This window comes from Colletotrichum spaethianum, assembly GCF_022836535.1.
Source record: "Colletotrichum spaethianum MAFF 239500 DNA, contig22, whole genome shotgun sequence".
Taxonomy (NCBI): domain Eukaryota; kingdom Fungi; phylum Ascomycota; class Sordariomycetes; order Glomerellales; family Glomerellaceae; genus Colletotrichum; species Colletotrichum spaethianum.
In genome coordinates this window covers 749,624-776,528 of record NW_026054792.1, presented here as the reverse complement: position 1 = coordinate 776,528, position 26,905 = coordinate 749,624, and the positions used below count along the sequence as shown (strand labels likewise).

Sequence of the window (26,905 nt, the reverse complement as noted above, 5' to 3'; positions counted from 1 at the left end):
TATCACCTCGCAACCTCCCTTAGAAGAGTAGACGAAAACGCGCAGTTACCCAGACTATAACTTTTAAGTGGCCATCTGTATCAGCAACCCATGCTTTATACCACGCATAGCTTTTGGAAATTGAAATAATATTCTTTCAAATCCTTTACAACCCAGTCAACACGATCAACTTGAAGCTCAACGTTGAAGCAGCCGTTGGTGAGTGTGGGAAGTCAAATAGGGCGATCCGAACTATCATCTCTGCAGGTTGACAGTTTTTTTATAGTTTTTTTGGAATGACAAGATTTCTAGACTCAAGCTTTACTTACTCGACTTCCCCTTTTTAACTTGAATTACTATTGACTGATGAATGCAGCTTGTCTAGGATTCTGACTCCAAGTCAACTGCAAACTTTCTGATCGTATCAATGATGTTTACTAACTTTTAAAAAGATAGAACACACGACCAAGCGTAGCACGAAATTTTGAAGGCTTTGTACTCGATCACGCCTATCCTTTGTCTGTATAACACTCGAAGGCAGCTTGTATCACGGACTCGATAATGATTTCTCTGCCGGTTGCGTCGGCTACAAGAGATATTGCTACGAAAACTATGGCGGCATAGTTTTGACAGAAAATAGATAAAGCACCCCAGTTCGAGCGTAATTGGACCACAGAGAAAGCGGAATCCCAGCGTCATTATCGAAAGGTTGTGAGCCCAACGTTCTTTGAAATGAAACCGTGCTTAATCTTTTGAATTCATTGAGTCTGTTGACTCCACTCCCCCTTTCTCGCTTTGAATACAAACAGGAAAACTTACTACAAACGGGTTGGAATGTTGAGCATCCGAATTTTTCTTCAAAGCATTTTTGAGAGCTTGGTCTCGTTACCCTGTGTGAAAAACCTAAGCTTCATATCAGTCTTGATAGCGTCTAAATATAAATATGAACAGCGCTAACCCCAGCATTTAGCAGTTATTATCACAAGGCTAGTACTAAGAGCTGTTTAGTTGATTTCAAGTTAACTTACTCAGGTGTACTATATGTCAGCACTCGAATGGCAGGTCGCCGTCCGGTAGCATTTTGAGCTCCACTGTATAAGTACACCCGAGTTTGAATGCGGTGCAATTAATCGTAATCATTTACAAAACGTTGTATACAGAACGATATCGAATTGGTTAGCGTGAACTCAATAATATTCTTATCTCGCAAACCGGAGTGAGAGATATGGTACGTTGAGATAAAGGGTACTATCACGACCCTTGCTTATCTCTACTCATCCATCCGTCACCCCGCACTCTGGCCGCCAATCCATCCTAACGCAGACAACCGCCGAGTTCCGAAGCGCAGATTTCCTGGTTGAATGCCTTGATAACAACCCTTCGGCGATTTCGGCAGACCCCAACCCCCTCCCCACCCCTTCACAGGATAAACGTCAAGGACTTTGGAGATTTGGAAAGATGTAACGTCACTGTTCGGAGATTCATGTCAAACCCCTCACATGCGTGTGTTCCCCTCATTGATGATGGAATAACGCCCTGGAAGGAAACGTTGGTGGCAATGCTATGGAAGCGATGACACCTTAGGTCATTAGTGACCATGGTGTGGTTCGTGAACACAATGGTCCACTCGGCTGCACTCGAAGCAACAATCCAAGGACTGGCCTCAATTGCTCAGATCCCCACTCATATAAGTCCACTCACTTGGAATTATGGCGAACCTGACCGTGATGCTATTCGCAATAGCTTAGAACTTCATTAGTCAAGATGATGTTTCGCAAACCAATTGAGGCCGTTGTAGCGCTGTTTGCGTCGCTTTCTGTTGTCCAAGGGCAAGCCGTCCGATTCAACAACCCTGAAGGCGTAGATATCTGGTGTGGCAAGGCCTATCGTTCTACGTACGTCACCTCGTCACTGCGCAGCTAATAAGACCTTATTCATTGTTTGAGAACCATAGAGACTCCTCCTTTGACCCGGGCGGATGGTTTCCTGAGCCTGTCATCTCGGATATCCCTCTCTTAAGACTCAAGGTGCGACCGCGCCTCAGCATTTACCTGGAGACTGATTCAACTGCAAATCTCCTCATCGATGCCGTTATCTCAAACCAGGTCGGCTTGCCGCTTCCTCTTGGCTTTGGACAGAACGCTTCGCTTGCGACACCGAAGCATCTAACCGTTGAGATAGTTCTCGAGAACGATGTGCGCACAACACAAGATATTGCACTGGGGTCGCGGAACAACGAGGTGTCTCTCGCAATGGGCTCTTTAACTCCCCGTATGGAGGCTTATAACATCACCGTCCGCACAATGCTAGACTCGACACATATCTACGAGGACTGGACTGAGTTCTCTTACCTGCCTTACCCCGAAGACTACGGCAGCGTAGCCCGCATCGATAACCTCTATGGCGGACTCCTGGCGCAGCGGGGAAAAGATTCACCGTGGGACCTCATCTTCGCGTACACTTACTACAGTAAGCATACTATCTCTGTCCTTTAGATATCTCGCTGACTGATCACAGCGCAATGGACTCTCTACTGGAACGATAGCGTCGACACACTCAACGAGTTCGCCGCTATGGGCTATAATGTCATCCACATCGTGCCCACGGGAAGCCTCGGCGAGATCCCTTTTCCCTGGGACGAATTTGAGCCGTATTTACAGCGCGCCGATGAGTTGGGCCTCTACCTCCGCTACGACGTCCTATGGACCTGGCCCAACCTTACAAATATGGTCGATCAAGTCACCCGCTTGCGCACTCACCCATCCATTTTGCTATGGTATCAGAGCGACGAAGCCGACGGCAAAGCAAACCCCGCCAATTCCACTGGTATCGCGTACGAGCAGATCAAAGCCATTGACCCATATCACCCCGTCTCCCTCGCTCTCAACTGCTGGGACTTTCACTACGCCGAGTACGCCGCTGGCGCCGACATCGTCATGAGCGACGTTTATCCGGTGGCCATCAATGCAACCTTTTCGACAGTCTATGGCACAGAGTGTAATGCGACGTACGGCTGCTGCGGGTGCGACGACTGCGAGGGCAAGTTTGAAGATATTGCGGTACGGTTGGACGAGTTTTACCGTCGCGATGAGATCCTGGGGTGGCAGAAAACACAATGGTTCGCGCCGCAGGCATTCGGCAACGAAACTTTTTGGGCGCGATACCCGACGGCGGATGAGGAGGCCGTGATGACGGTCTTGTCTGTAAACCACGGCGCCAAAGGTATCGTGATGTGGAATTATCCAGCGACGGACGAATTGGAGACTCTGACTAGCAAGTTGTCTGGGCTGTTCACGCATAAGACTGCGGTCGATTTCTTGCTGGGAACAGAGAGGACACAGGACCTGGTTGTCGAGGGGGCGAAGAGGGTTGATGCTGCTGCGTGGGTGGATGACAACAAAAGGCAAGCGTTGATCAGCGTTGTGAACCTCAATTATGATGAGATACAAGGGGAGATCAGAATTGTTCTGCCGGAGGGCGTTGAGGCTGGCCAAGTCATCGAGGTACTCTGGGGAGACGCTGCTTGGGAGCTGGGCGCTGGCGGCTTGATCGCAACAGAAGGGTTGGCTGGGCTTCAGACATCGGTCATTGTTGTCGATCTATCTTAATTCAGTAACACTGAGACCAAGATGGGTTTGCAAGGCAATGAGAAACTGTTGTCGCAGCACGAATTTTGCAACACATCAATGACATCAACTCTCAGGACGTAGATGCTCTTCAAGTCATTCAATAGTTTAGAATCACTGAGTCGATCGTTCAATAACGTACCCAGTGACTGTTTAAAGTTGTCCCGGGAAAGTTGGACCCAAAGCCGCTAACTTGGCATCCGCGGAAGACGTCATTCATGGAGACCAATACGCGTTTAGACTGTAGCGCTGACCGAACTTGCGATCTCTGTTCCGCGTATAGACGGGAATCCGCACAGCACCAGGTTTTCGGATCCGCAACCCAAAAAAAAAAAAACCCCCCCGAATCTTCGCATTGGGTGCTAGCACTGACGTAAGAAAGGCAAACGCATTTGTGCTTGGTCAAGCACTTTCTCAAATTCGGCAACGCCCGCCTGCTGCGACCTTACTCGGTAAGATCACTCTGCACAACGGGTCTCTTGCCAAGCCTTCCCAAGGAATTGGCCCGAACGTTGGTCTCGGCAAGTTTATTGCCTTAGTTGTGAATTCCAAACCAAACTCACTCAATCCATAAGGATGATCTAGGTCCGACGTTTGTTACATGAACTTCCAGATCCGCACCTCGGTCTATCAGAGCCGGTCTGCATCGATGCTATCCACTATGCGCCGTGGACTAATCCTCATCGGCCTCCTCGCTGCTGTCGGCATAACACATGCATTCACTAACGAGGAGCAATTCCGGCTGAGCCATTCTAGGTACGAGAAGCTGTATGACTCTTCTGGCCCAAACGTTCCAAAACATTCGGACTGGAGGACAACCATTGTGCCTCCGCCTCCAGAGCGGGAACCTATCACCGTGACCGAGCTTCCCTTACCTCCCGTCACAGCGGACGAGGGCCCTGGGGGGTGCACCTTGGATATAAACCCAAACGAAACCGGATGTATTGGCAAATCCCCCACTCTCCAAAACGGAAACTTCCTGCCTGATAATCTTCACGTCGTAGCGTCAGTGAACTTTACCGGGGCTCCCAACGCCCCAGCCCCAGCCAGCATATACAGTGGATTGCAGTTAATCATCGTCAAGGTCGATGGTACCACGTTCCCGAACGGAGACGCGTGGAAGTGCGTTACTTGCGGCGTCCCGGCAGAGAATCAGTTGGGGCGTAACGAACTGCTCGATTACCCTCAAACCTTCAACGACGGCCAACGTGTGCTGGCTGGTACTCACATCATCGAGTGTTCTGCCCAGCTCGCGAGTGAAGCCTGCACACCCGAGCACGTCCACATCTACCCTATCCGCTGGAACACGGCCGTTGATGGATCGGGTCCAGGCGGCCGGATCCGAGAACTGCGTATTCATCCTGGCGACGAGCATATTGGCTTCAATTCATTCACGATTACATCTGGCAAGATCGGCCAATTCGGATACATCGGAAGACTATCCTTCAATCCTTCGCCCACCACTGGCGAGCCACTTGCTCCTCGCTATGACCTGATTAACGTCAATGTCTTGTTCAATCCGGACGCCAAGAAACCTATCGAGGTCGATCATGAAGACAGCAGTCAACTCCGCATAAACTATGATGCCATCACTGTTGGAGAGTTGCGCGGCTTCAGTGGCACGGGAAACGAAGTCACATACATCGGATATCCAGCCGAGTCGTCCAACATTGATGTCTTCGCTGTTCATCTTACCACTGGGAAAGTACGGCGGCTCACTGCTCATCCAGAGTATGTTGATCCCGTCGACATATCGCCTGACGACCAATGGACAGTCGTGATGGACACACGCGGCACTGGCAGGCAGATGTTCTTGGCCGGATTACGGGGCATCCCACCTCTGACAGACTTAGTAGCCGCCAGTGCTGTCTCTTCAACAAGGAACAATGGCAAGCGGCGATTCTTTCAGCCGTGGTTGATCGACATTCACGGTGACCGAGGCTCCTACTTTGGACAGCAGATAAACGCGGAAGGAAGCGGCATCCCCGGCAGCGGTGCCGTCAACGACCCAGAGTGGAACGGCCGCGCTGATCCGAAATGGTCTAATGACGGGATGCGAATCGTTTACTACCAGGCACTGACCACGCCTCCGGCCTGCGGCGGGGAAAACCCCTTGCCCTGCTACCCGTCTACAGCACCCGGAGGCCGCATCGAGCGCATGATGATAGCTCACCTTGCAAGCCGGCAACCGCTTTCGCCGGTCTCTGTCAAGCCGCTTAATGATACCATCCCTTGGGCAACCTTGTACGCTCCTGGAAGCCAAGTCCCGGAAAGACCGTTTCCTGCGCTTGGAAACTTTACGCTCAAGGGTAGGGTTGGTGGATGGGCGCACATCATGATAACTCCAAACAGCGACGACGGCCAGCTTCCAGGAACTGTCGCGGTGGAGTATCACAATTTCTCCGATGATGGTCTTAATGTGCTTGCTGGAACGGAGGCGGTGACGGTAGTGAACCCTACCCCGACCCTGGAGGATGTTTACTGGTTCTCCGACCTGATCCAGACTGGACCGAACAACGGCACTAAGAAAACCAGCGTGGGCGGCTTCCATCTGAACGTTGATATAATGACGAATATTTTCCAGGCTAAAGGCACGTTGAATACAACGATTAATGGCAAGGAATGGGTCCAGCCGGCGAATGGTACGTAGACCAGACTGGATGGAACTTGTATATGGCTTTGCAAGATGATTGCTCCAGTTTCCAAAAGAAGAGTGTCTAAAAGCTAAATTGCAGTCATTTGGCCATGTACTAATTAAAGTAAACGTTTGTTACAAACTGTTTGTGTTATTACAGATCTGAATCATTCATCGTTATGTGACAACAGTGAGTGTATTGTCAAAGAGCTTTCTTGGGAAATCGAGGTCTGCTAGTCCCGGGGAATGTTTTATTTATCTTGTCAGACAACGGCATTCACAAGCTATAATTGCCGTAACAGAGCTAGAGAGGTTTGATGTTTGAAGCCCTCCTGTTAATCCCGCTCAAAGTCCGCATCAAGCTGCTTAGCTTTGCCCACTTAGGCGCCGATGCTGCTGCCTCGTCGCGCTCGTCTATAAGCCCAGACAAGACTGCCAGATGAACCATACTCTCCGTGCAAACCTGATTTTGTTGGGGGAATATATGGTTTCATCTAGACCTTGTTGAGTTGTTCAGAGAAGAAGCACATGCGTGTTGATTATCTATTAGAAGCAGAGCATAGAAGACGCTACTACCTCCTGACATAAGCCAGCGGAACGATGATCATGTGATACAGCACGTGACTAGTCTTTTTCCCTGGCTCCATGCCTCGACGAGAGAAGGACGATCATCTAGTCGAGACGGGCTGGGAGAGGGAGGAAACCGCAGCCAAAGGAGTCGCGCGCGCGCTGGAAACGGGATCGTCATTTTCTCGCTGTCGACATTGCGCATACGGAACGAGTTGTGTCGGAATAGACAATTTGCTACCATGAGCTGAATACCAATTGGACGATAAATCCACCACTTTCACCGTCCCTCGAGTCCGTGTTCGTCTCGAGGAGCTTGACGACGGTTTTCCTGCGATCCTATCTGCTCGCCTATATTTCACTTGGGCCGTTAACAATTCTGCGCGAACATGGCCAAGAAGAAGAACAAGCAGACCGCGCTCGACGAGTTTGACGAGAGTGTACCTAGCGGAAGCGCATCGCAAACCTCTTCCAATGGCTCATCCAAGGACTCGGCGTCCAAGAGGGCTGCAAGCGCAATTGCCGATACAGCTCCTGCGCTCATCATATGTCGCAATAAGTCCGTAAAGTGTCTTGGATCATTCCTTAGTTTGAAGTCAGCGCGCAGGCGATGCGCCGTCGGCGTCGACTAGGATGGGGTTGCCTACGGAAAGATTCATCACTAACAAAGACTGCGCGACAGGCATTGGCGCTTCATTTCCTCCTTCCATGGTCCATGGCTGCAGATGCCCGTCGAGATACTCGAAACCATTGCGAATATCAACTACAACACCCCGCGACCGCGTCCGATCGATCCCGCCGTATTCTTCGATCTCCTCAAGATCCGCCGGCTCGTGGACGAAGCCACAAACCTGGCCGTCCGGGCTGCCAGTGATATCGCCTCGCCGACCCTTACGAACATACACGGCGGACTCAATGGGCACATGTCATCGTTGGGCTTCGGGGTGGGTAACGGTCACGGCACGAAGCTTAGCAAGGAGCGGAAATTCCGTATGAGAGAGCAGGCGAGCCAGAAGCTCTCCCGCGCATATCGTCTGGATGAGATTGCCTGCAGCGTTGCGACCATGCAAGGTGCTTCACCACTCGAAGAGATTGGGTCTCTGGTGCTGCAGCGCAGCAAGGACGACCCGGATGCCAAATACGTTCATTTCTTTCACGAAAAAATACCCTCGCGACAGATGGCAGAATGTACCAGTCTACAGCCCCTGAACGAAGTCATCTCGGCGCGTCCGACAGAGGGAGAAGCCTTGCGAACCAGAGCCACGGTCCGCACATTCAAGGACGACTATGAGGGTGCCGCACAGGACTTGAGCGCCGCGCTGCAAGTGCAACGTTTCCATCAGCCGCTGCACAAGACGCCGTCCTCCCAAGAGTTGCAGCAAGTGAATGGATCGCGCAGGAGTCAGGACGTGATTCTGACGGATGAACAGCAGCCTAGCAGCTTGGAAACACAACTGTTGTTTCAGCGTGCCGGAGTGTACTTGACGATTGCATGCCAGCACGTGGTGGACAGCTTGCCAGAGATTCCTGCAAACGGAGAGACAGCACAAGCAAACAGCACGAATGGAGTATTCAAGTCAGGGAATGGGACAAGGGCCAGCGAGCAGGCTCCAGAACCTACGGCAGCGGATAAGGAGGCAGCAAGCAAGCGGTTGGAGAATCGCAAAGTGGTCAAGACGTACGCCAAGAGAGCGCTTCGGGACTACATGGCTTATTTGTCGCAATTCGACTATACACCAGATCTGCCCCTGAAAGTAGCTAAGGAGTTTACTGAGAAGGTCAACCTCGCCGCGAATGGTATTCGTCACCCTCGTATCCCCGACACGGGAAGCACTCCACCCTACAAGACATACGCTCTGTCCGACCTCTTTGCTGCTGTTCCTCCCACCGATATCCCACCCTATCCGTCCCAGGACGTGGTCCGTTCCTCGGGCCTGGTGCAACCAGGCAACTATGAAGCCATCACTTATCATCCCTTGCTAACGGACGCCCTTCATTCTCTGCTACTTTGCCACTGCTTGGTCCAGACATCTACTAAGGAGCTTCTTCGCCATGCATACATGGTGGCTCGACTTGCCCGCCTCGCCGATGGATACCCGATTTTCCAAGCCAGTAGATCTCCGGCAAGGGCGGATTGGATCGAGGTTCTGCGTAGGGCGCAAAATTGGATCCAGATGGCCGCGTCTTGGGAGCAACTATGCGCTCCTGCTCCCCTTCCGGTTCTCGACGGGTCACTTGCTGGGCAGCAGAGCAAAACCCATCCATCCCCCAAAGCAGCCGCCCTTGCTGCCGCTGCCATTACCAGAGACCCGAGCACATTGTCTGACGCGGGCGAGGAAGAGGAGCAGCGCAAGGAGAGAGTTCGCCAGCAAGCCATCATGGATTCGCTTGACGATGATAGGGTCGTCGACGAGGCTAGTCTTCGTGCGGCTATCACTGCACGCCAGAAGCGTGCCGAGGAAGACCACGAGTACCTGCTGAAACTAAAGAACAGCTCGAACGGAAAGTCGGAGTCCGGAGCAAGCGGGCAAACATCTCCCGCCTTGCGACGATGGAGCGTGGACGATGGGAGAGAGTACCCCATCTTGACGGAGCGCGCTGCCGCCATCGCGAGATGGATAATGGAGGCTCCGGCAGTAAACCTCGGGACTGCCAAGCGGAAGAAGAAAACTGGCCCAAAAAAGAATAAAGATATCACAGGATCGGAGAGTGCGTCGGCCAGTAAGGTTAGCCTGGCCATCGGCGATACTGCCCTGGCAGTAGACGCGCCCGCTTGAGATTAATAGTTGTTTAGCTACAACGTATTTCGTGACATCACTCCAGTATGGAGCTGTATAGGTGCGTGTCTCGAGTGACACGCAAACAGTTGGTCAAAGAGAATCGATGAGCGGCTTAGGGTTATGGAAAGCCGGGTCCAGCATTCCTTTACCGCCCATTTTCCCACAAGCATCGCAGCATCTTGCCAGTAAAATCGCTTTGCATGGTTGATAGCAATGGACCTGGCTACTTAAAAGCTACTGCAACCCTGAAGCAGTAAAGTCAAGAACGCCATCGTACGGGCCATGACCGCCTTTCGAAGTTTTACACTTTGTCACGGATTTCCAAGCGGATCTCAGGATACAGCGAAATATCATTGACCAGCGATTTACGTCGCCTATCTTGAGGGCCGGTTCTTACTCAATTGACGAAATTGTAATCTCTTTCATCTCGATCAGATTGCTGTTGAAGGAGGGGTCAAGTCAGGAGACAGTACGCCGAGAACATGTACATTCAGCAGGAGGCAAGGATCCACGGCCTGCGGATCTAGAATCCCATTGCAGTCGTCTTTGGTACTCTCTGGTGCAGCGAGTTGATATCGACTTAGACGCCTCAGAGGTATTGCCCTTTGCGACGCCACGTGTAATCAAACACAAGAGATGGTGAACATACCACGGCAGGTGTCTGATTACCTAGTACCAGGCTTGGAAATATACCTGGGACCACACTTCGTCGGTAACCGGGCAGGCTAAGGGTCGAGCGGATGACGAAGGCGATGGCATGTAGCACAAGAACAGAGGCAGAACCCCTGCCCTCCTTATGAAAGGTTCGTAGAATCTCTAGAATGCTTCCACAACTTGTGGTCGAGTTGGAATGCAGCGATGACAATCCAAACCTGGAGGAGACCGTTTTTGGTCATCCCCATCCGGAGCAGACGAGGGCCATCTTTGCAGAACCACCATCACAAACCGCCTTCGGTGTTTTTTCCAAACTCACAACCTCGCCTAGGTTTCCTCTCGACAAGACACCAGTAGGCAATCTGAATTTGTCTTTGTTGACAGGTATCGTCGTGCTGGCTGTAGGGTGCGCAGCAGCATTGGTTCATTGTCTGGGGGAGAAGGAGGTTCTCTCTGGAGAGCTCTGGGCATCGTTTCGTGTTGCATCGGGATTATTTACGTGTTTGCATTGGAAGCACCAAGCCCTGTGAGATCATCGATGGTCAAAGGGGGCGGGCGTCCTCGTTCAGACTGTTCACGACGAAGTCAGGGGTCAGCTTTAGCCATCGTCGTTGTAGTCTATGGGTTACTCAACTCGATTCGCTCTTGACGCCTTGGCATTGTCAACAGACTGACAGCTGTCCTAAGATATTCAAGGCGAAGTCTTATCGCTTCGAACACCACAGAAAACCAGAAAATGCTAGATGCCATAACTCTCCGTGAAAAGGGAACCAGCCTTAGCATAAAAAGCAAGATCGGCTTGATGTGTTCTCCTTTGCAACTGTCATCGCCCCCAGAAACGAGGCAACTCGTTGACGCAATATCCATCTCATCATCCATCCGGACAGAATAATGGGTGTAGAGCAATGAGCCCGAGGCTGGCCCGGCTTTGGAGCTGAGGATCTACAGTCCATGGTGCGCTATTTCCCCGATACCTAAGCTACCTAACCTAATGAAATCGCATAACGAGTCGGGTAAGAGTTTTCTTTCCAGCTCCTATCAGCCCCATTCTTCCAACCATACTATCCTGCATGCATCCGCAGGAGACCGCAGCAGAAAGCCGCATACCGCACTCTGCAGAACGTAGCATGCGTCAGCGCCCTTTGGCCAAAGGAGGAGAATGCGAGGGTCCATAACACTTGGGTGTTCGCCTCTCGAGGGAGATGTCTGACCGTCCGTCCCCACAATCCGGCGAGGACGGCGGCGGGTTTTCCAACTAGCGTGGGTGTGCGTGCATCCATGGCCGAGATCCTTTTTTTTTCTTCCTGAACCGTGGGCGTTTGCCTTCGCCGGCCCCATCTGGAGCCGTCTGGGGAATGTTTATTTCTTCCATCAATCACGTTCGCGGGGTGAGCGGGCCCTTCTTGTTTCTGGCTTGGTGGCTTCCTTTCGACGAGGTCTCTCCTCCACAAGTTGCTGAACGGACGGGCACTTCGTACTTCGTGGGCCTCCAGGATTTTTGGTGGCTTGGTTTCCCTGCTCCGGATTGCGGCACGGACTCTGGGGTCCGGGGGAGATGAAGCGGAGAGGATAGTATGGAGTCACGATGGCAAAAGGTGCTGGGATGATGCGAGTTGGGGGGTTTAATGAGATTATCGGGTGAGCGATGAAGACACTCGCCCCCCATCGAGACATGGAAATGATGGTGTTGTCATTACTTCAAGCTGAACTGTCCGCCACGTTTTCGTACCAGACTGCCGGAATTCAACGGCAGCAAAATGCCGTCTGCCAAGGATCTTGGTGCCCATGCAATCACGAGCCTCAGTGACTGAAGGACAGCGACAATGGGCCCAAGGAGGACGGGTGAAAAGGGTGCGATATCAAGGGCACGCACTCGAAGGTTCTTGGCGGGCGTCGGGTGGCTTGCAGTGCCAACGCGGGATGCGCGGAATAGCCATGCTTGGCTCCTTTGATGGCCTTCATTAATCGCCGAGAAAGGGCTGCTGTGCGCTCCCAGGCCTCTTGGCCTGCGTGAGTTGAAGCTTGTATCGACTTGTCATGAGCCTCCTACGCTACATATCAAACTTTGAGCCGCCGAAGCCCAGCTGTTGCGAGAACCTCGAAGCGAGCAACGAAACAGGGAGAGCTGGACCGTGGGAGATGCGGACCTGTGACAGTTTAACTGTGCATCCAGTCACACCGAAACTGGACCTTTTGCATGAGACGGCTGCAGGGTTGATGGGTCCCCGAGATAAACGTTGCGCGAGCATGCCTGCTGGGATGAGCTGACCAACCTGGCATTGTCACACCTCTGAGGGAGGAAGCGCGACGTGCTTCGGCAGCGGGACCGAACAGCGTCGTCAGCCAGTTTGGTCCGAACATTGTATGCATCAAACTTTTTGAACTCTGCTCATTGGGGTTCTGGAGAAGAACACAAGAAGCACGAGTAGCGCAGAGCACAGCTGAATGAGTCCACATCGATCCCACAGGAGAGGCGTGGCCAGATCCGGGACTCGGCAAGTTGGGATGGCCATGTGCAGCGCCAAGGGTCATCGCCAACGCCTCCCACACACCTACCTCGGTCCCCAGAAGCGCACGCGTAAAGGTGGTGCGATAAGAAGCGGCGCGTCCTCCTTCTCGAAGTTGCTAGCATCTCCGCGCGTGACTCTGCAACTGCACAAACAGAACTGGGGCCAGGCGCGGGATGGCGGTGGGTTGATGAGGAGGAGGGTCGACGTTCGAAAAACAAGCGTTTGCCTAGACCGGCCGCCACGCGGTGGTGAAATTGTTTGGTTTGTTTGCTCTTTAAGATTTCTCATCCACTTTCAGCATCTGTGACGCAAGGCAGAATTGTCATTGGTGGAACATAAAACATGGGGTTTCTCCGCCAGCTCAAGCCCCTCCCGGGGTGAGAACAATGACAAGGATGCTACCAAAAGGTTGGGGAGAGAGTTCTGGGGGAAATGACTCCTGCCCACACACACACACACACGCACACACCCGTGCCGCGCCAAGACAGTTGGTCCTGTCGCCGCATCTCTTGGGGTTCGTCTTGTCCCGCCGCTTGGCTCGTGTTGCCTCTGGGTGGATGGTTGGCTGGCTGGGTGTGACGATATCGGATTCGACGACGTTTGCTACCGTGATGGCTTCCAACGTAGGAACCTGAGGAATCGACAGGTATCCCTATGCTCGGTGCTTCCTCTGCCAAACTCCGCCTCCGCTCCCCCGGAACCAACGCTAGCAGCCAGACAGGACCCCGGTAATTATGGAGAAGCGGCAGGTCTATCCCTCGTTTCCGTCCTGCTACCTATCTGCCTTGCCTGGTGTAGTAGGTGCACTAGTAGCCGTAGGCTGGGGAATGAGGGGACACGGGGATGAGGGGATTTGGGGGAACGGGGTGATTGGGTTGCTTGCGGGGACACGAATGCTAGTTAAGTTTGATGAGAACCTGTGCCTTTGTTAAACCTTTAAAGACAACATCTCGTCTCCCTCTCTCCATCTTCGATCGACTCTGTGATCTGGTTCCTTATCTCTCTGCTGGAGTTGCCTGACCAATCTCTCGCTTCTCTTCAGACAGTACCCTTCTTTCTCCCACAGGTTGTCTTGCAGCAAGGTCGTCAAGATGGCTCCCACCGGCAAAAGAGTGTACAATTGGTCCGTCAGCCCAAGACTCTTCCAACGCCTCCAAAGGTTTCTAGACGGGATATGCTGACAATTCTAACGCAGGTACATCTCCCTGATGGCAGCCATGTGCATGGTGCTCTACGGGTATGACGCATCCGTCTTCAACTCCCTCCAGGGCTCGCAGAACTGGCTCGCCTGGGTCGATGTCGACCTCAAGAAGGACACCCAGCTCATCGGCCTCGTCAACACGGCCTACACTATCGGTGCCATCGTCGCCGGTTTCTTCATCGGCGGTCCTGTCGTAAGTCATTCCCTTGATTCACGCTCTTTGTCGTGAATCTCCTCTAGACCGCCGGCTAACAAGCACATCATAGGCCGACTACCTCGGACGCCGCTGGGGCATGGCCATCGGCTGCATGATCACCATCATCGCGACCATCATGCAGACGTTCACCCCCCACCACAAGATCGGCGTCTTCATCGCCGGCCGTGTCATCATCGGTCTCGGCCAGGGCCTGGCCCTGACCGCCGGCCCCGTGTACATCGGCGAAGTCGCCCCCTCAGAGATCCGCGGCCACATCATGGCCTGCTGGCAAATGTTCTACTCCGTGGGTAGCTTCATCGCCTACTGGATCAACTGTGCGTATACCCTTATCCCAACCCGCCCCGGTGGTACATGAACTAACAAAAAGTTTGTGTAGATGCCTGCTCGAAGCGCCGCGCGCAGCTCGGCGAGTGGGACTGGCGCATGGTCGTCATCTTCCAGATGCTCGTGCCCATCATCATCATCATCGCCCTGCCCTTCCAGCCCGAGAGCCCCCGCTGGTACATCCAGAAGAACGGAAACGTCGAGGCCGCCCGCGCCGCCCTCATGCGTATCCGCGACACCGAGCAGGAGGTCGAGGAGGAGCTCCTCCAGATCCGTGAGGCCATCGAGTACGAGAAGGAGGCCATCAGCAGCAGCTACTCGGCGCTCTTCAAGGACCCCTCTATCCGGAAGCGCCTGTACCTCGCCTTCGCCCTCAACGTCGGCCAGCAGCTCACGGGCCAGGGCACACTCAACTCGTACTCGACCGCCATCTACAAGAAGGTATGGCCCTCCAACGACACCATCAACCTGATCAACGCCCTCAACGCCACCATGGGCATCCTGTTCACGCTCAACGCCATGTGGACGGCCGACCGCTTCGGCCGTCGCTGGCTCTTCCTCGTCGGTGCCGCCGGTATGGCCGTGTGCATGCTCATCGTCCCCATCATCGGCATGAAGACGCCGACGGCAGCGGACGGGACCAAGAGCGAGCCCGTCGGGATCGCCATCGTGTTCATGCTGTTCCTCTGTAAGTCGCACATCATGTCATCTCACTGCACATCACAGCCAAGCTAACAAGCCCCTACAGTCATCTTCTTCTACAAACCGACCTGGGGCGCGACGACCTGGATGTGGACGGCCGAGATCTTCTCCGTCAACGTGCGCGCGCAGGCCGTCGGCATGTGCTCGCAGATGCAAAACGTCGCAAACACAATCTTCCAGCAGTTCTTCCCGACCTTCCTCGCCAACGAGGGCCTCAACTGCCTCTTCTTCTTCATGGCCATGAACATAGTCCTCGGCGTCTTTGTCTACTTCTGCATCCCCGAGACCAAGCAGGTCCCGCTCGAGCAGATGGACACGCTCTTTGGCGGCGCTGACCACACCGAGAAGGGAGGCCAGATGCTGGGCGTCGGCCACGACGAGGCGCGCGACCACGGCCGGACACCGGGGAGCAAGGACGGCGCCGAGGTGCAGGAGTCCGAGCGGAGGGAGGTCGTTTAGAGCGTGTGCCGAATTTTGATGGCGGGAGAGCGTAATGAGTAATGCGTGTCGATGTATTAGTATCAGAGAACAACCGCGTCGATCCAACCAACAGTGGTCGTCCGTAGTCGCATTATACCCCAAACTGCGGAATTAAAGTGTTGTCAACCCAAGTCCCCTAACCTCACATTGAAATCTGGGTTCCATGATCATGGATGTGTCTCTGGCATCCAAATTTGCAGTACTCATCAATTGTCACACTAAAGCAACATACAAGGAGGGATGTGCAGAGACCCGGAGGCATCGATGGAGGTCAATGAACTATGTTTGTTCGCACTCTACCAACTGCATGCAAGACCATGTAGTTCGGTCTGCCCACAGAGACAAAATCTCATACCAAACCCCCATCGCTGAGCGTCATCTCTGACTCTTGTATGTTCGGGCTTAAAGACATAAGATGCGTACGGAAGCAAGCATGTGAGATGACAAGCGGATCGAGGTGGACTCTCTAGCATGGAGGAAATGACAGAGGCCATCGTCGGCAACCGGCCGAACTGGTATCTTCAAAAACGCAAGCTCACTGCACTTGTCACTTAACCCCAGGGTACAACCAACCAAGGCATCGTTGAGATACAAGTCGTGTGCGCGCAAGTTACACCTGGTTCACGAGTGTTAGAAAGCACGGAACCTGGTCAGCAAATCAAACACTTCAAGCTTGATACTTGGTGTAGGTAACATTGTCTCGTGAGTTAAGAATACATAGGGGACGTTGATCTATCTAAATGCAACCCGAACCATTCCCTGCGACGCCCCACTTGTTTACATGGGCGGGCCACCCTGTCCTGGAGGACCAGACATCATCTGTCCCGTCCCATCAACCCATCTATAATGTATCATAGGTTGCCCTGGCTGTGGCTGCTGCTGCTGCTGCATCATGCCTTGCATTTGCATGTGAGGCGGAGCCATGATAACCTGGGGATGGGGATGAGGAGGAGGGTACGAAGGTAGTTGAGCCTGTGGAGGAGAGGGTCCTTGAGGCATCGGGGGAGGTTGTTGGTAATGCTGCTGTTGCTGCTGCTGCTGTTGTTGCTGCTGCTGCGGTAGCTGTCCTTGTTCCCTCATCTGCCGGCGAATCCGCAGCCAGGAGAACAGATCTGACGAGATGGATTCGTACGTCGTCTTGAGCTGCGACGCGATATCCCACCGCTGGGAAAACCTGTCAAGCGTTTCAAACACCTGCTGGAGGCATCGTAGGCTTCTGTCCAAGCTGTCTTCGCTACCAATAGGGCGGTGCGGAAGGGGCGGGGGTGGCGCTGTGCCCGGGCGAGTGATGGGCGGGATGATCCTCTGCTCAGAGATGAGCAGCTCACGGGCAGCGTTCAAGACGGTGAGGAACTGCATGGCGACAAAGTAGACCTTGAGAGCATCCAGCGAGCTGTAAAATGCCGTGTTCATGGCGCCGTGGGCGACGTTGTGGATGGTGTTCATGTATGCGATGGCGTGTTCGAAAATGAGCTTTCGGGCATAGTCCGTAAGGTGCGGCGACCGATCGCTAGGCGCGAGGCAGTAGATGTAACTGTATCTCAGCTCGAGCTCAAAGAGTTCACGGATGCCTGATGGAAGGTTGTCCGGCAAAGACTCGTGCCATTCCCTCATCTCGAGACACATTTGCCAAATAAAAGAGGCAGCATCAGGGAGCGGTGCCGAGTCTGCCTGAAACAGCATCTGATACCATTCTGACTGGAGGCGCCGAAGCTGGAACAAAACCAGAGCCGAGTCTGCAGACTGGGGCCCAGTGATGGGCCCTGAAGACAGACCAGAGTTGCTGGGGTACTCGACATTGATCGAGTCGTCAGTGAACGAAAACGATCTGGTGCGAATCATGCTGATAGTTCTACGGCCAATGTCAGCACTGCTATGAATAAACGACATCCGATGGCTGGGGCTTACCTGTCGAGAGCGTAGACGCAGTAAAACATCTTCCTCCTGAGATCGAGCGCGGCCTTATCAGGGACTTGCAGCTGAGGCGGATCCTGATGAAACCCTAAATCGACCACAGCCCGACTTGCGAACCCGATCAAGTACCAGCTGTCGAAGTGGCCAGGGTCGAGCATTGAGTATTGCGTGAAAAGGATGAGAGACTGGATCTGTGTATGATAGCCCGGCATCAAGGCCTTATCAGCAAAGGGTAGCGCGCGGGCAACGAAGTCGAGCCCGCGACGGTAGTACTCGTCATGCTTGTCCCTGCTCTGGGCCGTGTATCCAATGGCAAGAACCATGTACAGGAGCCAAAAGTCTGCATCTTTGAGGCGTTCCTTGACTCTTTCGTCTTGCTGGTAGACATCGTCGAGGACCGTAAGCAGATGCGTCTCAGAAAAGGAAGGGAATAGTGCGTAGATGTTGGCCATGTAGTACTGGATGGTGGCAAAGGCCTCGGCTCTTGTCGGAAAACTGTCCTCCGTGGGGTCCGGCACCTCGTCGTTGGTTGCGGCGGCCAGTACTAGGCGAGCAAACGTCATGCCGCTCACCGACGGCTCGAAATCACGGGTCGTTGCATTGACGGACCTGGCAGATGTCAGCGCCTGATGGGGCGATAAACTCGGAGGGTGGCGTACAAAAAGCCGAAGTCAGACACGAGTGAGTTGACGTCAGAGTCCTCTCTCTTACGGGCAGCCTTGCGATGAATGGCAGCTCGGATGTTGGCCAGTGAGTCCTTACGGTCAGCAGGGGCTGTCGCCGCCTCGTCAACATCATGAAGGCTGACCGACGCCTTGCGCGACCTGGCAAAGGCCAATCGTTTCTCCAGCTTTTCGACTCTGAGCTCCAAGGCCGCGACGTAACTGGCATCGCATTAGATCGATGCAGGCCAAAGTTCCGGAGTAGATGGACAAACCTTCTCTCCTTGCCTCTGGCGAACTGGTCGTTGGCGCTGGAGCACTCATTCTCACGGCCGGCTTTCTCACAGGCGGTGCAGGCCGGGAGCTTTCCATCACACTAAGCCAGCAGGGGACGCATCAGCAAGAGCCCGATGCGATCTATCGAAGCCAACAACCGGGGAACAACAGTTACCTTAACTTTTGCAGCTCGACCTGTGGGGCAAGATTAGCTTCGCATGAAATAAAAGCAGTCAGCCGCGACCATGGCGACTCACATCGTGAACAGGCCGAGACAGGCCGTGATACCCGCAGCAGGGGGTTATCAGAGAAACTGGATCGCGGCATTGTGGCGACTGAACGCGACGGGGTAACGAGGTGCCGTGCCTCGAGGCCGCGCTACCGAGTTGATTTGAGGTCGATGGCAAGTCCTAAGAGATGCACGGCAACGAACCGGGGGGGGGGGGGCAGCTTGACGTCTTGGTCCGCCCAAGGTGAGTTGATAGCTTAAGTAAGCCTTGCCGGATCTATGTCGATGCAACGTCTTCTAGACAACAGGATGTCGTGCAACGAGTGAATCAGAGGACTGGGGCAGAAGATGGATGTCTCGTTGAGATCAGTCAGTGCCGAGCTCAGGCCGGATCGTGATTGCTGGGACTTGGTGAAGCTCTGGAGGTCGGATAACGCTGCAGGGACCAGCGCGAGCGAGCACACGTATGCGAACAGGTCGTCTTAAGCGCGGGATCGCGTGCAGATGGCGCGTCAGCTGTCGGAGATAGTCTTCCTGAGTCGAGGCTCGCAGCTAGTTGCGAGTGTTCACCAGGGTCACAGCGATGATGCGTGTGATCTTGAATCTTGAGGCGGCTACGAGTTGCGGCTGTCGCAAAGGCCAAAACGAGATGAATTGATCTGCGGTGCAGAAGTGCAGCAGAACGCGGCGCAGCCACGAGGAATGATTAGTTGGTAATCCGAACCAAGGTCCGGGTCGACTGTCCGAGACGAGACGATGCGCGAGTCGTTGGAAGCCTGACTGCCCTTGTTCTTGCTGTCGCGCTACCGCGGTGTCCGTAGTATACTCGTGTGGCCCGTAGCTGAAGTGGCCGGCGAGGCGAGGCAAGGCAAGGCAAGGCAAGGCCAGACCAAACCAGGCAAAAGGCTAGACAAGGAAAGGCAGGGCAAGGCAAGGGGGCGGCGATCGGGTTTGGGATTCGTATTCCGCTGCGACGGTAGCTGTGCTGTCGGTCGCCCTGTGTGAAGTGCAGTGCACCAACGTGCAGTGTAATTTTGGGTGATCGGCGGCAGAGTCGACGACAGACGCAGTTCCCGTACACTTTTGTTCCCCTCTCTTGTGCGACTGGACGTCAACGCTTACCCCGCCTGGGATCCGTTTGCCTGACGAAGGCTGAAGCTGGGTGGATGGGCTGTGGTGGGTGCGGGCGTCGATTGGCCCCTGTTGCTGTCTTGCCAGATAAAGCCCCCCGTTTGATTCCCTCCCCCCCCCGGGCGGCCAATGTCACTTGCTTGTCCGTGGATATTGGGCTTGAAGGAGTTTCAGGGATCGCTAGTGCTCTTGTTGCATGAGCGGTCGCCGGCACACATACAATAAGCCGTCGTTCGGGGGCTCCGATTTTGGACGAGGGTTCGGGGTACAAGTGTGTCGACGCTGTAGAGTAGGAGCCGGCAGATGCAAATGTTCTGGAACAAAAATAGAAGGCGAACCGCCGAATGATGAACGCGAACAGGAGGAGAAGGTCGCAGGGGGGGGGGCCGAAGGCCAGCAAGCCGGGGGTTACTCGTCGTAGGTAGGTAGTGATAAGGTTTTGCTCGGACCCGTCTCACAATCAAGACGTCGTCGACTTTTGCCTGCTGTCTATCTGGGCTCGACCTTGATGTCGCCTGTTGGGGTTTGTGGTGCAGCAGCTGTGATGTGATAGGGCAGACATCGCACATCCATTTGGTGCGAAGTACAAAAGTTAATCAGAAGCGCCCTCGATGGCGCACGCGCGGTTGGCCCCACGCTGCTCCTGTCATCAGATGACTTGCCGACCATCTCGCGCAATGCATGGCACCCATAATGTTGAAGCTTCCTCACTCTCGGTCGCGCCGTCTGGCATCCCCTGCATATCCATGGCGTTGCACTCGGTCGAGGACGACGATCAGGACGTCCAGGATCTCGAGGACGACGACGACAAAGAAAGAGAAGACGAGAGCGAAGGCGAACTCGACGTCTGACGGCCGAATTCCGTGGCTTGCCTTACCTTGCCGTGGGCTGCTACGGTTTGCGTATCGCCGAAACGGGCATAGTGGGTCCAGTCCACCCGAGAAAGAAAAGACGGAGACGTGGAGCGGGCGACATGGTGTACTATGTAGCGAGTTTTTCCCGTAGTTTTCCAGGCACGCGTTATCTTCGCGGCCGAAGGGCCCTGTCGCCTCAAACGCAGAGAGCGGATAGCTGCTCGTCACCCAGGTCGGCGCCGTTTGTCACTCGAGGTCCAGACTCGGATGGACACATCTGACACTTGGCTGGGGAGGCGGCGGCGGCGGCAGGCAAGCAGTCCAAGACCAAAAATACTATGTATTGTGCCCGCAGGCCCAGATGAGACAATCCGTTGGCGCGGCCCGAGATGAGTGGGCGTCGCGTTCGAAAAAATAAAATAATTACAAAAAATGACACCGGGAAAAAAGGGGGAAAAACCATGCGGTGAAGTCCATTCACGATGTGAGCAACGTTAACAAGCCATACCGTGGGCTCGTGAAAGTAGCCCCCCCACCCACTCGAGACCTGATGGAATCCAAGAAAAGTAGCATCCCGTGCAGGGCACGACGTTGTTCCCGGCCGCAAGGCGACATTGCTTTGCGAGTCGCTGTTTATTTCTGTGAATTCCCCACCTTCTTTGGCTTTGCTTAGCGGTGGTGATCGTCGATGAGATATCGCGAAGTAAGCGGCGCGGGGTGAGGATGGCACTACCGGTAGGTAACGCCTCCAGTAATGGCGAACTCAATAACGCAAAGTTTCGGTCGGGATCGGGAATCGACAAGATGGGATGCCGATTCGCAAAGGGCAAGGTCAGTTTGAGCTAGTTTAGACGAATCCAGGGTTCTATCCAGAAATGGCTTTCGCGCGCCGGGAATCCTTCAAAATGAGGTTTAGGGCGGGGTACCCGCTGGGCAGTTGGACAGAGCCGCGAATGGGCGAACGCACCTTGCATTGGATTCGACTCGGACAGGAGCGTCAAGCGGTGGCCACGGGCGAAGAGACGGTGTGACGACGGGCGTGCTAGTGCAAGTATTCCCCATTCCCCGGAGGAAGAGACGCGTGGTCGATGGCGGTTAGTCATGAATTCGTCACTAGAGGCATATTTTGGTGGATGCGATGGGTTCATCGTATGTATTCTTTACGGCGGCGTCCCTGATGCCTGTGACTGCTGGATCGTCACCTTTCCAAGCCAATATTTTGGACCGAGAACGTGGCAGAGGGCAAATCCATACACGAACGGAGCGATTGGACGGCGTCGCCAATGGCATGTGTAGCCTGTTTGTCGAGCAACGTGGGAAATGGAAGGGCAGCTAGGTCGCTCCTCCGCGAATCTGGCGGTGACGTAAGGGTCCGATGCGGAAGTGAAAATAGAACACGGCGAAAACAACATATCCTGGATGGGACTCAAGCGGCAGACGGGCAGAGTTGGATCATGGTGCCTTGGCTCATGTTCATCTCTCGTCTTCAAGCAACCATACTTGGACGATCCCGCTCCGCCTCTCTTGCAGTGCCTCTGTCGCTGGCTGGCCAGGAAAGCCCAGGCTCGGAATTGTTTGACTGTTTTGATATGTGGGTCACGGTGGATACCGCGCACAACAAATCAGATGATGGGATTATGGGGAAAGATGGTCATGGAAGGGGCATGGAAGGATATTATGGGGCAGGACCGACCACGACCTGCGCAGGGCAGGGCAGGGCAGGAAGACGCCTTGAGACGGAGAAGGAGTCACTCACGCTCGAGAGACGGGCAGGATCGTCGGCCTGGACACTCCTTGTCCGGTTGCCCGGCTCAAAGCAGAGCAAAGCAAAGCAAAGCAAGGCAAGGCAAGATAAATCAATGCATAGCAAGATTAAAGAAATGGGAGAGCACTGGGCATGTCGTTGGCATGTGACAACTCGGTGTCGAACTCACTCTCGGATCAACAACAAACGAGCAAACGACAAAATATTCACTTGCCAAGCTGCCCACATTCATACGGTACCTACAGGTACAGTACACACATCATGGTTGCTTGTTTACAGCCCACTCTGCGAACTACCCTACACGGACCCCAAAATAACACCAGGTAGGGCTGGCCTGTCTTCTGACTTTGGGGGGGAGGAGTCATCTCAATTGCCCAAAGGTCCAAAAATGCAATATCCACGTGATGGATGGGTGGGAGGAGAGGTTCACGGTTCCCGCTCATCCACTGTCACTGTTACTGAGACGAGCTTTCCGACCCAATATGGCCCATGGGCAATAGCGCGCGAGCCTGAGAAGTCCATCGACACACTGTACAGTACAGTACCCTGTAGGCAGCCCAGTCGCCATTTGCCATGCCACTCGGCACGTACAAGGTGACAAGACATCCATGATGTGTCGTCCAGTCTTAACAAGGCTCTGCTAAGGGGTGAGGGCCCCCGCCGCAATGGTTCTGAAACACTATTGCTGCCACTTGGTACCCGTGAACCCTGCCAGTCGCTCTGTCCGATTTCCCTGATTAGCGAATGAACAGCCGGGACTACCAGTGGACGTGAGCGGGATTGCGCTGCGCTAGTTTCCACTGCGAAAGGTACATCCCGTCCTCGCTGCTCCTGGCCCATTAGTCATGTAACCCCCCCCCCCCAAAGCCCACACCCACCTGTCCGACTTCGACCTGGACGGCGGTGGACATGTCACCTAGCACTCGAACCTTGGAGTAAGTACTTCCCAGCTGCTACCTGATCCGAAAGTGGAACCTCTTCCTGTCCCTCGTCTCCTCTTGGACGTCCTGGAGAATCAACCGCTTTCGAGCCCACGCGACGACGGCTAGCCCCTCCCTCCACGATACCCTCGACACTCGATCGATCCTCGTCGGCCGAGCCATGAGAATAATATCTACTTGCTCTTGCGCTTGTCCAATATCCTGATCAACATACACCTCCACATTGTAAACCTAACCGGCTCGGAATACTCAACTTCCCGTCCGCCCGATAGACACCTCGCCAGCGTGTGGAGAGACCGACAGAAAGAAGCAGGAGGAGGAAGCAAAAAAAAAAACAAGAAAAAAAAGGACCCAAAACCCGCTGATCCGCTCGTCGAGCCTTCCCTCGAACTTTCGCCCGCGTCTGGACTGGGGAACAGCCTCAGTATCTCACCCGGCCGATGGATGCCGCAGCTGTCTTCCGCCATGGCCTGGGCAACATGATGCCGCGAAACCCGCCTTTCCACCATCATCCGCCTCCTAATCCTCCCCCACAACTCTATCCGGGCGGCGCGCGCGCTTCTCCTGCCAGTCGCGAAGATCCCGAAAGTGACGGCCCTTCCAATCGTATTGCACACACTTTGACGGCTTGCTGCCGCTGTCGCCAGGTATGTGGAAAGCTGCCCTTGCGCACCCAGCCCCTCCTGAGCTCTCCCAACATGTGATGCGATGCCATCGCTAGACCCCGATCAGGGCTGACTCTCTCTCCCTCTGCAGCGGAAAACAAGATGCGATCCCACTCTGCCCCGTTGTCTGCCTTGCGAGCGCGCCGGCTCTGTCTGCGAATACTTCGATACCACCAAGGGAAAGAAGATCAACCGTAACTATGTCATCAAGCTGCAGGAAAAGGTGCGCGCCCTCGAGGCCGAGCTGCGCCAGTATACCGACGACGACAGCGAGTTCTCCCATGTCGACGAAGACATTGTGCGCCCGGGAGGCCTGGTCCGCTTGAATGACACAGACGAGACGCCCCGTTACCTGGGACCGAGCAGCGGCATCTCCATGACCCGGTTGCTCGTCCAGGACGCGAAGCTCTTCACCGATTCGAAGCGAATATCCGAGTTGATCCCCGAGGTTCGCGCAAGGCGCATGACGCGCATGCAGTCCATTGTCATGACAAGGGATAGAAAGAAGAGCTATCCCATGATCAGCGCCCACCCTGCCCAGGCGTTGCCGAACAGGCCCGTCGCAAACAAGCTTGTAGATGTCTTTTGCCAGCGATGTAAGTGCTTTCTCTCCCCGTCACTCGCAAGCCGACTGACTGACGCTGCTACAGCACAGGTGTTTTGGCCCACGCTACACGAGAAACAATTCCTGGACGATCTGGAGGCCGTATACGCGGGTGACCAGGACCCCTATAAGAACCTGATTGTCCGCATGGTCTTTGCCATCAGCCTGCAGAAACTGGACCCGCAATATGCTGGTCTCGCAGATAGTTACTACTTGGCTGCCATGGAACACTTTGAGCAGGTCGTCCGGCCGAAGGACCTGAAGTCTCTTCAGAGTCTCGCAATGATCGGCCAATATTCCCTCTTGACTCCAACCAGAACCGCTGTCTACTACATGGTGGGGCTGGCCACCCGCGTTTGCCAGGCCGAGGGCCTCACGGATGAGAAGACCATCTCCGCCGGCTACTCGCTAGATCCACTGACCCTCGACATGCGCCGTCGCCTGGCCTACATCATCACATCCATGGAGGCCGGTCTGGCGCACAGCATGGGTCGGCCAAACGGATTCTCAAAAGTCGATGACCGGATGGATGTTGAGCCGTTCGCGACTGTCGACGACGAGTATATCACGGCAGACGGCATTGGTCAGGGGCCTCCGAGCGAGAAGAAGCTGGTCGCTCTGCATTTCTTCAAGATGCGCATGGAGCAGGCTGAGATCAGGAGGGTGCTCTACGAGAAGAAGCGCGACGAGCCCAGGGACGAGACTCACCCCTGGTTCGCCAAGATGGAAAGAGATATTCAACACTGGATCGATTCCTCGCCCCAGAACCCTGCGTGGTGTAGGCCCTGGTAAGTAGAACGAGTGCTGTTGGTGAGAAACCAAGCTGACCTTTGACCTCTAGGTTCACTGGACGATACCATCAGATGCGCATCTTCCTCTACCGCCCATCCCCGCAGGTACCCAAACCATCCCCACGAGCCGCTGCCATCTGTTTCGAGGGTGCGTCATACATCATCAACCTGTCGAAGCAGCAAATGGAAAAGGCAGCCGTCGACATCACCTGGGTCTTCCTCTTGAACCTTTACATGTCTCTCAACACGCTGCTATGGACCGTGTCTTACCCCGAAATCCGACAAGCCCACCCCCGAGAGGAAGTGGAGGAGCTGGGTGACCAGACACTCGACATTCTGGAACAATGCACAGAGCGTTGGCCAGGAACCGCCCAGGCCGTGCAACTGTATTCCATCTTTGCGAAGGCCTGTTTGCAGAGCTACGAGTCCAGAGACACCCCTCAGTTACAACCGTCGAGCACCTTTACCACTCCGCCATCGCTTTTCGACGGCAACTCGCCGCAGGGCTCGGAGATTTCTGCATCGACCGCGCCCGGCGGCGGACCGACATTCAAGGTCAACCCGCCCCACAACCCGCCTCAATTCGGCTTCGTGTTTGACGCGACCCCCGAATCCATGAACACGTATCAGTGGGATCCCAACTTCCCTCCTCACCCAACCTTCCGATCCAACTCAATCTGGGGCAACTCATCCAATGAAACCACGGGACGTCGCTTTTCCGCGTATCCCCCGAGTCACCACTGGAGGATTCCACCCCGCCGGCGACAACCACACCTGGCTACACAGCGTCGTCGTCACCGCCCAGTACCATTAACAACGCGATGCCCACGCCCCCGGATTCGATGGGTCAACATGTCGGAACGCCGTCAAGCTCGACCATCTCGCCCCCAGCGATGGGGACACCCGCCATGTCACACTCTTCCCCTCTCGGCCTCCAGCACGGCACACCGAACATGGCCACACACAGCACGAACATGTCACCACCCCCACCGCCGGGCCCCAGTCAGGCAGCCAGAGCGCCGAACTTTGCCCCTCCTCCGACATCGAACCCCGGGGCCCCTCAACGGCCTCTTCCCAACTACAACCCAGTCACAGACTGGTTCAACCCCCGCCGCCTTTCATCAACCCCGAGGCCTTCAGCTCCATGAGCAACAGCTTTTTTGGTGACTCTTTACAAGTCAACGGGTTGAACGCGCAAAACGCCGGTCTGGGTCTTGATCACTTTGTTGGCCAGCCGTTCAACTGGTCGCAGGAGCGCCAGGGCAGCCTTAGCCAGCAACAGCAGATGGAGCTGATGAATGCTCTCGAGAACGAGGGCATGAGTGACATTGACGCCCTCCTCAACATGGGCATGACCGGCGCGGCGAATGCCGGGAGTGGTTGGGCACAAGCATGAAG

The 26,905-nt window shown here is 54.6% G+C and overlaps 6 protein-coding genes across 6 annotated transcripts; 5 read left to right on the top strand and 1 right to left on the bottom strand.

Moving 5' to 3' along the window:
• Positions 1–1,743: 1,743 nt before the first annotated feature.
• ColSpa_08439 (uncharacterized protein) lies at positions 1,744–3,587 on the top strand (the record flags this gene model as incomplete). Its single annotated transcript, XM_049274651.1, has 3 exons — positions 1,744–1,874; positions 1,934–2,448; positions 2,497–3,587. The coding sequence occupies 3 exons, from the start codon at positions 1,744–1,746 to the stop codon at positions 3,585–3,587; spliced, it is 1,737 nt and encodes a 578-aa protein (XP_049130608.1).
• A 679-nt stretch (positions 3,588–4,266) lies between these two features.
• Positions 4,267–6,255, top strand: ColSpa_08438 (uncharacterized protein; the record flags this gene model as incomplete). The annotated part of the gene is made up of 1 exon (XM_049274650.1): positions 4,267–6,255. One exon carries the CDS (start codon positions 4,267–4,269, stop codon positions 6,253–6,255), a length of 1,989 nt encoding a protein of 662 aa, XP_049130607.1.
• A 941-nt stretch (positions 6,256–7,196) lies between these two features.
• On the top strand, positions 7,197–9,584 carry ColSpa_08437 (uncharacterized protein; the record flags this gene model as incomplete). The annotated part of the gene is made up of 2 exons (XM_049274649.1): positions 7,197–7,366; positions 7,490–9,584. 2 exons carry the CDS (start codon positions 7,197–7,199, stop codon positions 9,582–9,584), a joined length of 2,265 nt encoding a protein of 754 aa, XP_049130606.1.
• A 4,258-nt stretch (positions 9,585–13,842) lies between these two features.
• Positions 13,843–15,654, top strand: ColSpa_08436 (quinate permease; the record flags this gene model as incomplete). Its single annotated transcript, XM_049274648.1, has 5 exons — positions 13,843–13,874; positions 13,947–14,145; positions 14,219–14,483; positions 14,546–15,181; positions 15,242–15,654. 5 exons carry the CDS (start codon positions 13,843–13,845, stop codon positions 15,652–15,654), a joined length of 1,545 nt encoding a protein of 514 aa, XP_049130605.1.
• Positions 15,655–16,452: 798 nt separating this feature from the next.
• ColSpa_08435 (positive regulator of purine utilization) lies at positions 16,453–18,854 on the bottom strand (the record flags this gene model as incomplete). Its single annotated transcript, XM_049274647.1, has 6 exons — positions 16,453–17,503; positions 17,584–18,198; positions 18,249–18,473; positions 18,527–18,627; positions 18,703–18,722; positions 18,785–18,854. The coding sequence occupies 6 exons, from the start codon at positions 18,852–18,854 to the stop codon at positions 16,453–16,455; spliced, it is 2,082 nt and encodes a 693-aa protein (XP_049130604.1).
• Positions 18,855–23,887: 5,033 nt separating this feature from the next.
• ColSpa_08434 (pyrimidine-specific ribonucleoside hydrolase RihA) lies at positions 23,888–26,903 on the top strand (the record flags this gene model as incomplete). Its single annotated transcript, XM_049274646.1, has 5 exons — positions 23,888–24,094; positions 24,204–24,708; positions 24,763–25,504; positions 25,558–26,216; positions 26,446–26,903. 5 exons carry the CDS (start codon positions 23,888–23,890, stop codon positions 26,901–26,903), a joined length of 2,571 nt encoding a protein of 856 aa, XP_049130603.1.
• Between the last annotated feature and the right edge of the window lie 2 nt (positions 26,904–26,905).